Source organism: Parasteatoda tepidariorum, chromosome 11, assembly GCF_982258835.1.
Source record: "Parasteatoda tepidariorum strain Cologne lab strain chromosome 11, Ptep-v5.0, whole genome shotgun sequence".
NCBI lineage: Eukaryota > Metazoa > Arthropoda > Arachnida > Araneae > Theridiidae > Parasteatoda > Parasteatoda tepidariorum.
Window position 1 is genome coordinate 80,534,174 of NC_141765.1, and position 17,796 is coordinate 80,551,969.

The 17,796-nt window shown below is 32.5% G+C and overlaps 2 protein-coding genes across 7 annotated transcripts in view; both read right to left on the reverse strand.

Moving 5' to 3' along the window:
• Window positions 1–15,837, reverse strand: part of LOC107455839 (MFS-type transporter SLC18B1) — a 57,576-nt gene extending 41,739 nt beyond the window's left edge. Inside the window, exons 1-5 of one of the 6 annotated variants that reach the window (XM_016073552.3) lie at window positions 15,500–15,837; window positions 8,463–8,651; window positions 3,723–3,818; window positions 1,672–1,745; window positions 96–243 (exon numbers count right to left, since the gene is read on the reverse strand). In XM_016073552.3, coding sequence (XP_015929038.1) covers window positions 96–243; window positions 1,672–1,745; window positions 3,723–3,818; window positions 8,463–8,648 — 504 coding nt within the window. In that variant the 5' untranslated portion in view covers window positions 8,649–8,651; window positions 15,500–15,837. Of the gene's footprint in view, window positions 1–95; window positions 244–1,671; window positions 1,746–3,722; window positions 3,819–8,462; window positions 8,652–12,208; window positions 12,349–15,279 lie in introns of those variants that run through there. The other 5 variants (XM_016073553.3, XM_016073551.3, XM_043044665.2 and 2 more) reach the window with 5 other exon arrangements.
• Window positions 10,688–11,062, reverse strand: LOC147801851 (uncharacterized). The gene has a single exon (XM_087154515.1). It carries the CDS (start codon window positions 11,060–11,062, stop codon window positions 10,688–10,690), a length of 375 nt encoding a protein of 124 aa, XP_087010641.1.
• Window positions 15,838–17,796: the final 1,959 nt, after the last annotated feature.

Sequence of the window (17,796 nt, forward strand, 5' to 3'; positions counted from 1 at the left end):
AATAAATACAGTACTACTACTACTACTTAACTTATTCTATAACAATTGTATATATTAAGTACTGTATTTTTTGTACAGACATATATTTTACTCACATATGTTGCTCCAACATTTTCTTGAAACTGTGAAGCAACTATTGTTCCGGCTGCTATTCTAATACAAGAAGCAGCTACACCTTCGCACGTCCTTACAACGAAGGCTAAAGCAATAAATTCGCCACTTTTCTTCACGAAATCCAGAACTCTAAGATACAAACATCAAATTCATATATATTTTTGAAAATAAAATTGATCACATATAAATCTTGGGTTCTAGACATCATTGTCCGTCTACTCTTAGATTAATTTTTTTTCCGAAGCGGAGAGCTTTAACTTTAGAATAACATAAAATCTTAACTTATTATGCTGTTGTAATAGTAAAAAAATTATACATATATACACATATAATTTAGAAATTATATATATATATATATATATATATATATATATATATACCGAACGAAGAGCCATTACATTATGACCACCCACCATCTATAACAATGGGCTCGCCCAGGTTTTCATGGTTCCTCGCCCAGGAACAATGTTTTCATGAGGCACATTAGGACCCATAATCATCATAGAACAATCCCTGACGTCTGTAAGCTACTTCAACATAGTTGCAGACCAGGTTCACCCATTCATGGCAACAGTTTTTTTCTGCGGGGGATAGTGTTTGCCAACAGGATAATGCACCATGTCATAAGGGTCGAATCGTCGAGGAACATTCCAGTGACTTTCAAGTCATGTCTTGATCCCCAAATTCACCTGACCTTAATCAAATAGAGCATTTGCGGTCCTACTCGGAAAACCAAATTCGTGTTGCCACGCTACCCCCTCGCAATGTGAGGGAATTGCAAGACTAGTTGGTGAGCGCTTGGTACCAGATACCTCAGACTACCTATCAGCACCTTGTGGAATCAATGCCACGGCGGGTGCTAGCAGTTTTGAGGGCTAAAGGTGGTATTATTCTCATATATATATATATGAGCCTATATATATATATATATATATATATATATATATATATATATATATATATATATATATATATATATATATATATATATATATATATATATATATATATATATATATATATATATATATATATATATATATATATATATATATCAATTAATCAACTTTGAGCAGCGATGACTCAGGGGATAGAGCGTTCGCCTTCCAATGAGGTTCAAAATTACAAGGCTACGAAGTTGAACATTAGTAGTCATAAACCCGAAATTGGGTAGGCTGTTCAACGAGGGATAAAATAGAATAAAATAAAGACTCTTCAATAGCTTAGTGGAATAACAAAGGCGAAATATGCATCTGTTATTCATGATGAAGATGGTGCATAAAAATTCTGAAAAAGTTCACGAATGATATGCTAGTCCATATACAACTTTTGGGAGGTGGTGCTTTTCAGTTATCGAAAACTTTTTATTTCGCTCCACCCTACATTCTCTTCCCTCAAAAAGATTTTGTCGACTCATGAAAAAATATATGTCTTTTCTCTTGTTCCATTAACTCTTATTCTAATTTAGAATTTTAAGTAATTATGTATTTAAATTTAAACTTTTACGTTAAAAGTTTAATATTGTGCATTTTTTTAGTAGAATGTAATGATACTCACCCAAAAAGAATGCTCGTTATTCCTAATACAAAGAATCCAGTATTTAAAATAAATTTTGGAGTAAGGGGTCCAACCTAAAGCAATATCAAAAAATGAACAGTGCGCAAAAAAAAAAATAATAAACACCCTGAGTAACTTTTGATCTAATGATCGGATTTTCACATTCACGTTTTTCACATTCACTGAAAAACGTTTTTAAACGAAATGGCATGTTTGAGGTCACCCACCTGAACCCTTAGGAATGAGGCAAATCCTATTATTAGATCTAAAGTCATTCATGATGTTTCATTTACTTATTTATTTATTTTATTTTATTATTTACTTTAGGTTTTTTGTATATTTTGTATAGACGATACCCAATGTAGTGTTTGTTTTTGACATATTTACAATAGATGTGGAACAATTACTAAAGTATACCTAAAATTTTCAACTTTTTACATTACTGTGGCCAAAAAGTTTAAAACAATTTATTATTTATACACTCATACTCAAAAGTTAAGGAACACATTCTAACCCATGAAATTATGTAACAAATCAAGTGAAACTTTTTATGGAAATATATGAAAGTATGGCAAAAATAATGATAACAAAAAGGAAAAGTGTAGGTACCTCCCTGAAAGACCAGTGGGGACAGCCCACTTTCAAGAGGGTTCTCTTCATTTATGAACGCGTAAAGAATCAAAGTTCAGAGTCAGAAAAGAGAGTCCACTGAGAAGGTTCACGTCAGTCTCTGGAGAGCTGGGATAAGTTTTTAGAGAGAATAATTTCATTTTTGTAGATGAAAAACAAGTTATCGAAGCTGAATATATTTAGAGGATACAGAGGCCAGATCTTGTCTGAGAAGCTCTTAAAAGAGTTAGCCACCATTCACTCAGACACCTCCAAGGGATAAAAACGGGTATTAATTAAAGAATCGAATTTATTCACCCTTATATTTCATGTATTAAAATAAACAGCTTGAGAAGTCATTAGAAGAGCTGCATGCAAAATAAACACTCCACAAGTGCGATTTCACAACATTAGATCTGGACCAAATTGTTTTAATGCTTGTGCTTTAGTTATTATAATTTTAGGCACGTTCGGGTGTAGCTGCATACAAAATTTCATTAGATTTTGTTCATTAATTCTTGAGTTAACCTCAAAATTGTGTTGATTTCTGACCTTCTGACATGAGGGTTAACAATTTTCCAACAGATGGTGATGTAAGTCACTTCAATCGCTTTTTATTTCCGTCTCGTTTTTGATGTGCAAAATAATTCGTCCTTCGTTTAAGACATGTAATTGTGGCTACGTCAAAGATATCTTAATGTAGTTTTCATCCGTTCAAAGATTTCTAAAAAATAGGACGGAATTTCTAATTGTTTTTCCTTGATTAATAGGTTTACTACTTGTTGAGCCATCTAACGAAAAGAAATAATTAAAAAAGGGAACTCTTGGAAGCCGCATTTATGCCTATCACATAAGAATTATATTTTTAACGTTTACCGAATAATTAGTGACACCCTGTATGTCGTTACTATACAACGTCAATGAGTTTTTAAGTCAAGACACTGCATGAAATGCGTGTTTACGTAAACGGACAGCAAAAAAAAACGAGCCTTTTCAGTTTTCGAAACAAATTTAACAACTAAAGAGAAATTACGTGCTTACTTTTCCTAACTCATTTAAACACTGAGCATAATCATTACGCGGAAAAAGTCTCGAACTTCCGAGTTGGGATGAATGAATGTATTACAGATGTAACTTTTCATGCAATGTCTTCGTATTCAGAACTGTAAATGATAAAGTGAGTTTTTAAACTCTAAATTCCTACAACTTACATTTACTACTTCAATTATAAATGACAAGATCGAAAAGGATCAAAACAGTGTCTTTGATTTATAAGCCCCTCTTAAATATGTGTTTATTTCAGAATTATTGTAATTTTTAAGAAATCTAAGCTGAAATGCTTTTATTGAAATTGCACAAACATTATTGAAAATGGAGATCTAAACAATAAAAAAGCTATTAGAGTATCAAGATTTAGACAATTATTCATAATTTTCTATTACCAATTTTCCTATCAAAGGAGCAGTAAGAACAATTGTAATATGATAAACTCCGAATATCAAACCATATTCAGCTGCTGTTGCTCCCTTTTTCTCTGCCTAAAATAAAAATAAATATTAGTTAGCAAAGACTAATGCAATCTGTCGCGAAATTTCCATCTCTCTCTCTCTCTACCATTTTTCAAGCTAAACACACTGAAATTTTTCATGTGGATACCACATTTCAATGAAAAAAAATAGGTTTTGCCATTTTGTCACTGAAACTGTGACACTGAGATCTGGATAATAGTTATAAACATCAATCTATATCTTATAATGCCTCTTTCAAAACATTTTCTCTAAAATTATGCCATGTAGGAATAAATACCTTACACCATGGGGTATAGTTAAAAGAGCATCAAAAAATATTCAGCAAAATTATTTTATAATCACCTTATGTAACACTTTACCCAAATTTTATTCTACTTCAGTTCAACATTATTTACAATTTTATTAGTACAGAAGTAGTCTTAAATAATTAATTCAGTTACAAAAGACTGTTTTGGTATATCTATTTAATGTGGGCAACTTTGGTGACACTGTTCACATCCTAATGGTAAACCAGTTCCATTATCAAGTTAAATACCATGTTTCTACAATTTTCCATCTGGGTATTTTTTTCTGATCTATTACAATTTGATTTGAGTTTGGGACCACTCCTTTCGATGTGGAAGTGGTGAACTACTTCTCGACAAGAATTATCAAGAATGGATTACATAGAGAATGTCGTTATATTTGTCGACTCCATCTCGGCAATCCAGGCTGTTGATTTTTTAGACTCTCTCGGAATTAAAAGTTGCAAAGAGAATTTTGGGCTACTTTTGTCCTTAAAAAAGAATATTGTGTTACAGTGGGTTCCTTCTCACTGTAATATCTACGGAAACGAGATGGCAGATCTTCTTGTTTAAAAGGAACTGCTATTTTACAGAGCTCCCAGAAGAGAAATTCCTTACGCTTCTATAAATAGAATAATTAAAAACACGAGATAATTAAGAGTCATGAAAATAATTTAAATGAAAAAATTGGTGGTCTGGAGGGATATTCTGAATGAAATCACCCGAGACGGTTGTTGCCTTCAGGTTGGAAACCGGACACGACTACCTTGCCGCTCACCTCCATAGATTTAAGATCTTTCCCGATACAAACTGTGTCTTGAGTGGGAGGACTCCCCAATGAATGCTGAACATCTGGGTGTTTGTCCTGCAGTTACTGGCAACATCTATGGAATGCTAGGGAACAGTTGCAAGCACTACTGATTTTCTGTTTATGTTTAGATTTCTATTGTTGATATTCTATTTAATATATTTCTTTCTTCTAATTGTTTTGGTATTTCGAATATTTTGTCGTTTTTCCTTATGGGTCTGTGTGGAGTGTTTTTACACTCAAGCGAATGATATATATCAAGTGCTGCTGTTAGAAATAAAATAAAAAAATAAATATTTAAAAAAAATTTCCATTTCAGCAGCAGTGATGTATACCTGAAGTGTTGGTATTGGTGGCATATAAACGCTAGAAGAACAAATTTTAAATACCTTCAATGCCAACTTGGGAAGAATGAAGTTTATGTAGCACCAATGCCAACAACACCGTAAGTACACATCACTGCTTTTTTTAAAAGTCATTGGTACTACATAACAAAACTGGTTTACCGTTAAGATGGGAATTTATGGGTGCACGCATCATACATTTGTAGCATATACCAGAAAATTGAGGAATGCAAATCTTTCCGTACATCACCGATCTTCGCATTTTCAGTAATTAACAGTAACTTAACAGTCCTTTAAAATTGGATTAGGTCAGCCATGTAGTTATTTTAAATATAATAAATTATCTGAATTAAAACTTATCGAATACTTGTAAATAAACAATCCTTTGACACTGGTTAAATCATTCATACTCCCCCTGTAATTATTTTCAATATAACAATTTACAATTAATTATTTGAATTAAAATTATAAATAGAACTATTTCTAATTTTCTAAACGAAGTGAACTCAGACCCTTTTTCCTCATATTAATTTAAGAAAAAGTATGTGAATACCCTAGGGCTGTTTATAAAATTAAATTATTCTTTTAGAATATCTGAGTTTGGTTTTATTTTTTGAAATGTATTTTTGTTACCTGATTTTACCTCCTAAAATTTTTAGTATTTTTGAAACTTTTTAAAATCTACTGAAAAAAATGTAAATATACTAAGAGTCTTAAAAATAAAAAGTGGTAATTAATTACTACAAAATAAATTTCAGTAAAATATAAGGCAAAAAGAAATTTTTTTTGGTTACTTAATAGATACAGAACTCTTCTCCATAGGAAGACACCAAAAGGATCTCGCCATAAGAAGTTGAAAATAAATAGACATTGATGAATAATATTGATTTGGGACATAAAGAATCCACAATCTCTTTCCTTTTTTATGAACTGCGAAAACCGAAATTAATGAATTTGTTCCCCTAATGAATTTCCGGACAATGTAATATATTTATGTACTTGTCAATGATAATTAACTATAAAAATCATTAGTCTTTGAATAATAACGAACAATGGCCTTATCAGTCTAGGGAACATCAAGTACACTGTAAAAAATGGATACTTAGATTTTACTTTTGACGAAACCTTTTCCTGGTATATGTTCTGAGCGAATATTTTGTCAAAGTGACGAAATAACTATCTTCATTTCTTCAAGAAACGAAATTCGAGAAAAGTAAAGAAATATATCGTCATTCTACTTTTGTCAAATTAAGAATTTCTCTCGCAGATTTTTATTCTATTCATTAGGAAATATAACCATGAAAAAACATATAATATAGATCTCAATTAATACTAGAACACAAGTAGAGATAAAATTTTTTTCCAGTGCCCACCCCTATTATTGACATTCGGGAATCAGAAGGGTAGATGTGCTGACCTTTCAGGGGCACCCTATTAGTTGACCCAAATTTTTAGAGTACAAGGAGAGAAGGATCCGTGACTCTGACCGGGATTCGAACACAGAACCAGGAGATCAGCTCACTGATCACTATACATCCAATCGGAGCCTAATGTTGAAAAACAAGCAAAAAATAATAAAATCTCCCCTAATGCACTGCAATGAGGTTCCCAATTCACGAAACAGAGTTCGCGTTTTGTCACAAATCACTTGATTTCGTAACGAAATAATTCTTAAAATTAGCATAATATTGCTTAAAGATTGGTGAATCGTCAAAAGTTTTATTTCTTAGTGTGTAAAGGAATACGGAGCAATGACATTTAACCATAAAAATCTTGAGATAAATAAACATGAGTGAAGGAAACACCTGGGAAATATATACCGGGCAATGAAAATTTGCCATAATAAACATTATTGTTGGGATAATATGAGGCAATGACTCTTTAAAAACACCTGTGTAGGGAATACCGGGGAGTATATAAAAAATTCAATAGTGCACACATTTACCAGAAGACATAGTCGTTATTGGTAAAACCGGTTATTATTACTTATGACTGGATAATAACCAAGAAGAAATATGTTGACCATTGCCCGGTATTTCCCACACTGAAATTTTTTTAAAGGTTAAGAGCTATTAACTGGTGCACACTTTCTCGATATTCACAACTTTTTTCTTAATATATCCTAATTGGAAATTATAATATTAAATAAATATTAAAATATTAAATGAATTAACATTAAATCGGATATTTCAAATATTCAAAGCGATAATGTGAATATCGATAAAAAGTCAGAGAATAAAATAATTTAATATGATTTTAACACTCCACCACGTTTCTTTTTTTCTAGTCACACAAATCGTATTCTAATTTATACAAACAAAATTTGATTCAACTTGAAAGAAAAAAATACTTCTGCAAGTGATGAATATAAACCACAACCAGCAGAAATGAAGAAAAAAACAGAATTGACAAAATATAAGAATACAATTTAAGGAGGTTATTACTTAAACATAAATGTTTTTGAGAGGGGAATTTACAAAAAACTATAGATTGACAATTTATATTTAATTTTATAAATGTCGTTGAACAGCCGACCCTATTTTTAGAGTTTACGACTACAAATGTTCAACTCCTCAGCCTTGTAATTTTGAACCCAATCCAGAAGACAAGGGTAACAACATGACAAGGGCAAAGTAACATGTTGAAGGTTATGAACTTTTCAATAATGCTAATAATAAAGCTCTGCATTACTCCATCAACACTAATTCGAACTCAATATTTCCTGATTGATAATAATAAATTCTTCTTTGTTAATAATACATATGACTCATACTGTTAAAAAAATAAAAAGGTTAATGTGAATGCATCGTTTGACAGGTTGATCATTTATAAACGTCGTTGAACAGCCGATCCAATTTTTTGGTTTACGACAACTAATGTTCAACTCCGTAGCCTTGTCATTTTGAACACAATCCAGAAGACAAAGGAACTCCTGGATCAACGATTGGGAGAAATTTACTGGAACAAACCCTCATTTGCGTTACACGGAGAGGACAGCCACGAAAATCTCTCAAGGTTAGCCTTACGGCAAGGAGACTCTAACCCGTGATCCGTCTACCCCTGAGAATGTTTTTCGTCAGCACTGTGGTCGGTGCTAGCCGGAATTCGTCTCTACTAGTCATCGCAGGGAACCCGCTTCACCTCATTGGAAGACGAACCTCCCCTGAGCCATCGCAGCTCTGACAACTTATATTGGCGTTATTAAAATGGCACTTACCTCTGCTGGAAAGAATGGAGCTTGCAATGAAGCAAGAGATCCAGCACAGAACTCTCCAATAGCCAGAGCAAGAAGAGATACTTTTTGAGTTGAGTTATATTTTCTCTTTTTATCACTTTTAGAATCAGAAACAGCACCATAATTAGGCATTTCTTCTGACTTTTTGGAATCTTTAGGATCGTTCATCTTCTAAATGAAAAAAAAAAATATCCTTGCATGTGTAAAAGAGCCATCTTCGAGTATCAAATCTTCTCATATACCAAGTTATCAGACGCACTATAAAATTCTATGTAAAATCTTAATTTTCAGGTGATACTATACAGCTTTATTGTTTTGACGCGACTGAAACCGGTTTGCACTTGTTTACGATCGTGTATCAATTGGTTCAATTAAACGATAGATAATATAAATTCAACGATTGGATAAACTAGACGATATATTATACAAATATAGAATATTTATTATATCAGATATTATATTGGTATATTATAATAATTTGACCAAATTATTAGACGCACTGTCGTCTTTTAATAATTCCATGTTTTGCACGAGTTTATATGCAATACTTTTATATTTAAACAAACATGTAATGGGTTTTAATTCAAGAGATTTTTAATATGCTTTCTATTTGTATTTATTTTTAACGTATTGTATTACAATGTTAACCAATGCAATGTACAATACAATTTGTATTACAATGTTATACAAACGTAATCAAGTGTAAACCAGTTTCAGCCGCGTAAAAACAATAAAGCTGTATAGTATCACCTGTTAATTAAGATTTTACATAAAATCTTATAGTGCGTCTAATAATTTGGCCAGGGATTGTATTTATAAAGTTCTGCATTCAGATACACGAACTTAACCGTAATCAAAAACTTTAGAATCCTCGTAAAAAAATGAAGAGAAAAAAGCAAAGGGGTGTCACAAAACAGTAAACTGTAGAATAAAAAAGGGTGTGATGAAAAAACTTACTTGGTGAAGTTTAGAGGTGTGTTTAATAATCAGTTTTTATGTGCACACAAGAAAAAATTTATTTTAAGGGTGGTCATTACGGATCACCTGGCATATTATGTTTCTAAAGTTATTTATTATTATTATTATTAGTTTGTAATTCTTTTGAAAAAACAATTTTTGAAACCTTTGGTGTCTTCAGAGTGTCCAAAAAATATGGAAATTATTCAATATCTCCAGAAATATGCAAAAAATTTAAATTTGGTGTTTAAAATATTTACATATACAGATGGCGCTGTAATAAGCAAAAATGAAAACTGGGTTATTTGTTTTTAAAAACTTTTACTTAAAACTGTTCTCATCAGTATCAAACCAAAAATGCCAAATACACTGTTAAAAATTCCGAGAAACGTAGCACCAAAAATTAGTATTCATTTGCTGGCTACCTGAAGTGGAGTTCAATTTCATTCTACTTTGGGTTTTTTACTGGCTTCAAATATCAGTTAAAGATAGCACCAAAAGTACACTATCTGGCCATTAATGACCGGACACCCCTCATTTCGGATACATGAGGTGCTAGTATCAAGTCAGTAGGGCGTAGGGCTGCCACGCACCCGAATCACAGCTTTAACCCTTCTAGGAAGGCTATCCACTAGGGGCTGGTACACGGCGGCAGGTATTGCCCGCCATTCCTCCTGTAGCATGGCGAAGAGTTGAGTGGTGGTTTTGGGGCGTTGTGGTCTGGCCCTCAACAGGCGCTCCAACTCATCCCAGAGATGCTCAATTGGATTGATGTCGGGACTTTGGGATGACTAGTCAAGCTCTTGCACCCCCATTTCATCAAACCAGTCAGTGATGGCATGTGCTTTATGAATGGCAGCGTTATCGTGTTGAAACACAAACGGGCCATTACCGAACTGTTGCCACAAAGTGGGAAGCGCCGAATTGTCCAAGATGTCTCCATTACCTTCTGCGTTCAGGGTTGCACGCACTAACACCAAGGGTCCAAGGCCAAACCATGAGAAACAGGACCACACCATAATTCCTCCAATGCCGAACTTCACAGTGGGGACAATGCACTCCGGTAGGTACCGTTCTCCGGGCATTCGCCAGGGGCACACCCGTCCATCAGAGTGCCACAACATGTAGCGTGACTCATCACTCCACATAACGCTTTTCCATTGCTCTACTGTCCACTGGCAACGTGCTCTGCACCACTGAAATCGGTGGCGGGCGTTTGATGGAGAGATGTTTGGCTTATGTGATGCTGCTCATCCATGGAATCCTTGTGCAATCAGCTCCCGACGAATGGTACGTGTACTGGCAACACTACAAGATGCAGCCCGGAAGTTGGTAGCGACAGTGTCCAACGACATTTGTCGGTTTGCTTTCACTACACGTCGAAGAGATCGTCGATCCCTGTTGGACATTATTTTGGGCTTGCCGGGTCGGGACTGCGGTTTTATCACTCCCTCTCGTTCCCATTTCAACACGACGTCACCAACTGTTGACCGTGGTATCTGAAACTTGTCGGAGATGGCACGTATGGAATGACCAAATCGGTGGGCGCCTATGATCATGCCCCTTTCCGCCTCATTCAGCTCTCGCCGTCCACTCAGTTTCACTGTTAACGCACGTATGGCCATCGCCTGCTTGCGAATGGTCTCTCCCTCACCACAGGTTCCGTATTTATTCCGCCAGGACGAGTCCACCTGCCGTTCAAGGGGTGTCCGGTCATTAATGGCTAGATAGTGTAGGTGTTTTGAAGAAACAAAACGCCAATTTTCATTCTTTCTTTTTTTTTCTTTTATAAAGGTATGTCTTTTATAAAAAAATTAAAAAAAGGTTGCACCAGCAATAAGTTATTTTATGACATACCTCTAGCCATTTTATACAGCCAACCAAATTTTAAAAGGATGCATAAAAGAAATTAACTTTAATTCAGGCAAATAAGCCATTTACCAAACTAAATAAGTAGAAACTTGAAACAATCTGCATTAGTTGTCCTGATACACTGACACCGAGTTGTAAAGAAAACATGGCGTCGTAAACAAATATCGTTTAGTTTACAATCACCGTCAAAGTTTAGTGTATTTTACCAAATTTTGGTCCAGTCAATTACACCATGAAAATAATTCTCAATCATACTTCACAATTTATGGAGTAACTGAAATAAAATGATATTTTATTTAACTAAACTTTGGGATAATGAGAAACTTTGCACCAAATACTGGTTTACAGTGTAAGATCATCAAGACTGTTTATTTTTGTAAAAAAAAGCTTTTAAATACTATAAAAGAGTTCTGTTTTGGATATCATATGAATTGAAATAATTTTTAACAGAAACATAATGCCAAAGAAAGGTATAACAGAGAACGTGAGTGACAGCTTTACTAATCTTTCTGTTAAATAACAGAATTTGTCTTTTATAGGAATATTATATTTTAAATTTGCAAAGAAATATGAAAATTTAAAAAAAAAAATTTATTTTGATTATTCCTAAACAAAAGAAAAGCATTTCCAATTCTGCTAAATTTTATTTTATTAGTTCAATATATAGTTAACTCTAATACTTGAGAAACTGCCTAAAAAAGATGGCGATCGAAAATTGTAAATCCACCTTACGTCCGAAAAAATAAATATATAGTATTTTAAACAATGCCGTTTAATTATTTTAGTATAATATTTTGAAAAATATGATGCAAGATTTTTTAAGCGTACAATTTTATGATCATAATGCAATAAATGCTGATAATAGTTATAAAAATATCATAAATAAATATGATTTTTACCTTCCTATGGAAGAAATAGTTGTCCTCATAGTCGTAACCTTAAATGAAATGATCATCTGACTTGACTGACGTAAATTTTACAACCTTTGTTTTATGTTCTAAGTCATGAAATAAGTTACAAACAAATCCGGAAATGAGAAGAAATTAAAAGAAATTGAAGAAGAAATAAATTTCTGCGGAAAGTTATATATACAGTCGGATCTCTATTTGTCGAAGTAGCCGATAAAAAGTTCCTTATACGGAAAATTTGTTAAATAGAAAATCATCATTTCAAATACTTAAACAACACAAAACAGGCTTTAAATTCACAAACACTAGACATAATTAAAAAAGCAATTGATACATCGTTATCTTGTAAAATATTATGTACTATTGTGTAATTTTATGTACTACTATATTGTTTCAAATGATTTTATCATATGAAGGTTTGGTGATTTCATCATCATTTCCGTCTTCATCTTTGTTTCCGCACAATTTATTGCTATATTGTTTTTATTTTTCGCACTGTCCAAAATATTTGATTCGGTTAATGTTTCTGTGGCTTCACAATCAATAAAAATAAAAAAATCATTAATCAGTACATCATCGTTCGTAGTTCTGAGGTAGGATTTGTAGGACTGTGATACATCAATAGTAAATAACCCAAAATATATTGAGTATTTAAAATTTAGCATCTTTTTTTTTTTCTTTAAAAATGAAAAAAAAAAATTTGTCGTGAACTTGATATTAATATAAAAAGTAAACTCAAAATATTAGTTATGAAAGTTTCAGAATCGATATTCTGCATTAAATGAAGTATATAAAAGAAATTTAAGTACTATTTATTATCTTTTTTACACATTTATTACTGAGTATACTGGAATAAATGTCCCTAATTTTTGCACAGCTTCATACTGATCAGTTTCATTTTTGTTTTGTTTTTAATGAATTTTTTTTAAATTCACTTTAAGATATGAATTTCTTTGTGACTCAACATGCAGTCTAAATTTATAAAGTCGAAATGAATATCATTCGAAAGCTTATTCAAAATATTAATATGAAAAAGTTGTGACCTTAGAAAATTTTCAAGAGAGTAAAAAAGTTTAAAACGAGTTAGAAATTGGTTTTTCGTACTCTAAAAAGAACCAGAAGCACTGGAAAACAATTTATAGAGGGGCAGTAAAAAAAACGGTTTGGACAGAGAACGTGATCAAAGCCTAGAGGAAGAATTAGGCGCAATCCATGTCTATCAGTTTGTGGTATTTCAAAAAAAGATGCATATGTCATTATCAACGAAGATTTACAGCTGAAACCATACAAAAAAAAACAACGGTCTTAGCAGCACACAAAAGCAAATTAGAGTTAAAATGAGCACGTCGACACAGGATATTTTCTTCTCGGGTGAAAAACTTTTTATCCAACTGCAGAGTCACAACCAACAAAACGATCATGTTTATGCAGCAAAACTTAAACCCAAAGATAAGTTGACAATAGAACAATACCAAAATGCATCAAAAGTGATGGCATTGGGTAGGATTTTCCGAAAAGGAAAGCTTTTTTTTGTTGATCAAGGAATTAAAATCAACGCCGATTACTATTTGTAACAAGTCAAGAATATATATAGGGGAAGAAGGTTAGCTTCCGTAGGCATAATGTAAACCAGTCCTACAAGGTTTTGGTGTGTTCCTTGTGTATAAAGGAAAAAAAAAACAATTTCTAGAGGCACAGCAGCTGAAGTTCTTGAAAGGGGTTTCCAACTCAATAGGGGTTGGAGAGAAAAAGAAAAGTTTTCTATTTTTATGTAATATTGGTCTGCTCTACATTTTGACACTATTGATAAGCGGTGCTGTACTGTTAATAAAGATATTCCTTTGCGAAATCATTTATATCATAAATGTTGATAAAATATGCTAACATATTTTGACAAAGAAAGAATAAAATGGCGTTGCAAAAGGTAGCGTACCCAAAGATACATGTAGAATTGCCCAACAACCGGTTCACACGTGACGCCTCCTGACAGTCACTTCACTTCTTATGCGCTGGATCTTAGTATTACATATGATGCTCTGTTAAATCTGAGTATGTTGCTCACCTTGTAAGTTGTTTTTCTGGTATAGCATACAGAGCTGACCAGTTCTCAGGGTTAGTTACTCATCCTAAAAGCTGGACTTCTTCTTTCCTCTATGTCCCTATTGTCTTGAAGAAGCACTTGATTGATTCTGATTTATTCGAAGAGCAAACAAGACTCAGAGTCTGCCCGCAAATCCCCGATCATCAGTACAGAACAGTAGTCTGCCTCTTTTGCCAGATTTAAATCCACTTGATAATTTTATGAAGGGGTATATGCTCTCTAAGATTAGAGTATAAAAGGATTGCGAGTCGAGAAATTCCAAGAACGGTTGATGCAGGTTCTAGAAGAAGCAGTGCGTGTCAACTGTAATAAGTTTCTCATCATAAATGAAAATGGGGAAAGTTTGAACTTTCATGTAATAACTTAATCGATTGTCATGCAGATAATTGATAAAAAAAATAATTTGGAATATTTTTTATTACTTAGACTGCTTTAGGGACATTTTATTTTAGTACACCCTGTAAATTAAATTAAATAAAAGTAACCAAACCAAATTTTCAGTATTTCATAAAAAATTTCTATTTTTTATGTCACGTGCAGGGTAAAAATTTATGCTTATTTTTTTCCTTATATAAAATCTCGCCTTATATAAAATAGGATTAGATATTTTTTAAAAACTTACCATGATTAAATACTATTAATATATAGACATATTTTGTAAATTGACATATATAATAGATATATTTTGTAAATTGAAAATATGTCTCCTAAAAGTAGATATGTAGTGACTACATTTCTGAAGCAGTTAGTAATCACTACATTTTTAAAAAATATAATTATGGTTATAGCCATTGAAATTAAGTATAATTGTAGTTAATTACAAAACACATGTAGTTTTTCTAACCATTTGCCTGAAGCTCAGTGAAATTCATGGGAAATAGCTACACTTAACAATATCACTGTCGACCAGTGCTATTATTAATTTTAAAAACAAAAAGATTTGTTGGAATAGATTAGTTACCTTCAATAAATAAAATACTTTTATTCATCTCGCATTATATACTTCGCTATGACACACTCACAAAGACTAATTTTTTTTTCTTTTTGCGTCAAAATATATTTTAAAATTATAAATATACTGAAAATAATTGCATAGATACTTTTGACACCACTATAAAAACTTAAGGATAAAATAAACGCACAAAAATCGATAACGATTACAGTTCAAAATTTTACCTTACCTGAAAAATTTAAGACAGAGGAACGTAAAAGAAAACTCGATAGACGATCACATTCTTCTTATTCTCTCAGCTGTACCAACAAGTTTGTAAAATAAAAATATTTATAGTCAATTATTTTATGTAAACAACTATCACCTTTCTTAGAGCATTCGTTTATCAACACTAAAATTAAAGCTAATTGTATAATACAAAAACAGAATTATCCTTTTTAATGCTTCTAAACGCGTGATGCTTGTTTGAAATATTGCAGCCAAAAATATTACCATGTAATATATTGCATAAATTTAAACAAAAACTACATTTAATAAAATAAGATTTTTACTTATCTGTCTATGTCGAAATGTTGTGGGGAAATGGTAGCATTTACAGATACAAAATGTAACTTTGTTGACCTATTAAAAACGATTTTTAAAATTTTCAAGCGATTTTTGAATTTTCAATAGGATAAACATTTGAGTTCTTTCTTATTCATTTCTGAACTTCTAATTATCAGGACGGGGGATTTTTTTTCTCTGATATCATTTAATGATTTTAGCTAAGGTGCAAACCAAATGACAAGACGCATTTGATTTCCGTCAACCACCTCCCAAGCCGCGGTGAGTTTGTGGGCGAGAACCAAGGCTCCTGGTTAGTTAAGGTAAATACGTACTTAATTTACATCACACTAGAGCTACACAATGGGCTATTGGCGACGGTCTGGGAGTTTATGGTTTCGAGATTTATTATTGCTAACTAGATAAATCTTAACTTGAACGGGTTGTTAATTTTGTCCTCTTAAAATGAAAGAAAACTTATTCATTGTTAAGTAAATATTTGCAGAGATGCCAACTTGCTTCGCTATGTAAAAAAATATTTTCTAGTTGCAACGAAGCTATTTTTAATTTAGTATTTTTCATTTTTAGTAATTTTTCCACCACCACACATCAAAAATTCAAAGTATCATAAGAAGGCATTTTTATTGCCTTCATATGATATATTCACTGTAAGTTTTACTTATTTAACTCACTACTAATATGTTAAAACTTTTGCAGAAAGTGGAGTAGTTGGCATCCCTGTATTTGTTTCATAAATTGTGTTCTTTGATATTCGCCAAAATATTTATTTTTTTAATGAATTAATATTCTTGATATTACTAGTACTAGACCGGATAACGAAACGCGGAAGTTTTGATGGAGGAAAGGGTACTAGCACCCGCTGCTGAAGAAATTCCATCCCAACCATTATTTCAAATAAAATTTATTGCAAAGTAATCCCATGGTTTCAAAAATAATAAAAAGGTGTAAACTTTTCGGCAGATGATATCGAATACTGAGACAACATAGTTAGGAATATTAGGTAAATATGGCAGGGAAACGCTAAATGAGGATTGGTTATAGCATGCCTCATACGCGTACACTGTTATAATAGATCTCAAAATTCCACATTTGAAGAAAAAAAATATCAATCAAACAGTATCTACAAAATGTGTGTCTGTGTATTGTTATATATATATACATATACATACATATATTTAAATGTATTAGCTATTTTTAATTAGCTAAATTTAAACTGATGCTTTCCCACAGGGATGCCCATCCCCCCAAGACTGATAGAGAAATCCTCCCCGAAATTAGGAAAATCATCCTCATTTCCTCAAGCAACAAAAATATATGCAAAATGTTTTTTTAACAATTTTTTAGCAATATTTGTTTTATCCCAATTAGATTCACTGATAGAAATACTTAATAAAATATCTTCAGAAAATAAAAATAATAATATGTAGAGAAAAAATACTAAAAAAAAAAAGTCTCCTAGGATCGTAATGTAACAACGAGACAAAGCGTTGATTTGTATTTCGCTTTAAAAATTATATCAGTTTAATGAGCAATCTGATTCAAGCTGTTGAGGTAAAGTATTAATGCAATTAAATGTTTATTCAAATTTAACTAGATATTTTTCAAAAAATTAATTCATATGCAAGGATTAATTTTAAGTACACGGAAAGGAATTTTTTTAATTATACACTGATGAAAAAAAAATCCCAAAATCAAGAAGGAGTTGTACTAGAAAAACTAAATTTGGTAGGCTTGTTTATACAACTAAGATGGCTAAAAGAGGCTGCTCTGAGATGGCAACTACCGACTATGACCTCACTTTTCAAGAGATTTTCTCAGTGACGAAAAATAGAGACCGGCAGGTCTGGCTCTCCCCTCCTGCCCATCCCTGGTTCTGTAGGAAAAGACCAGGATGTGCATTGGATCTTGAGGCTGACAGACAGGCTCAAACGGCCGCCTCAAGATTTATCAGTGGGCACCTCA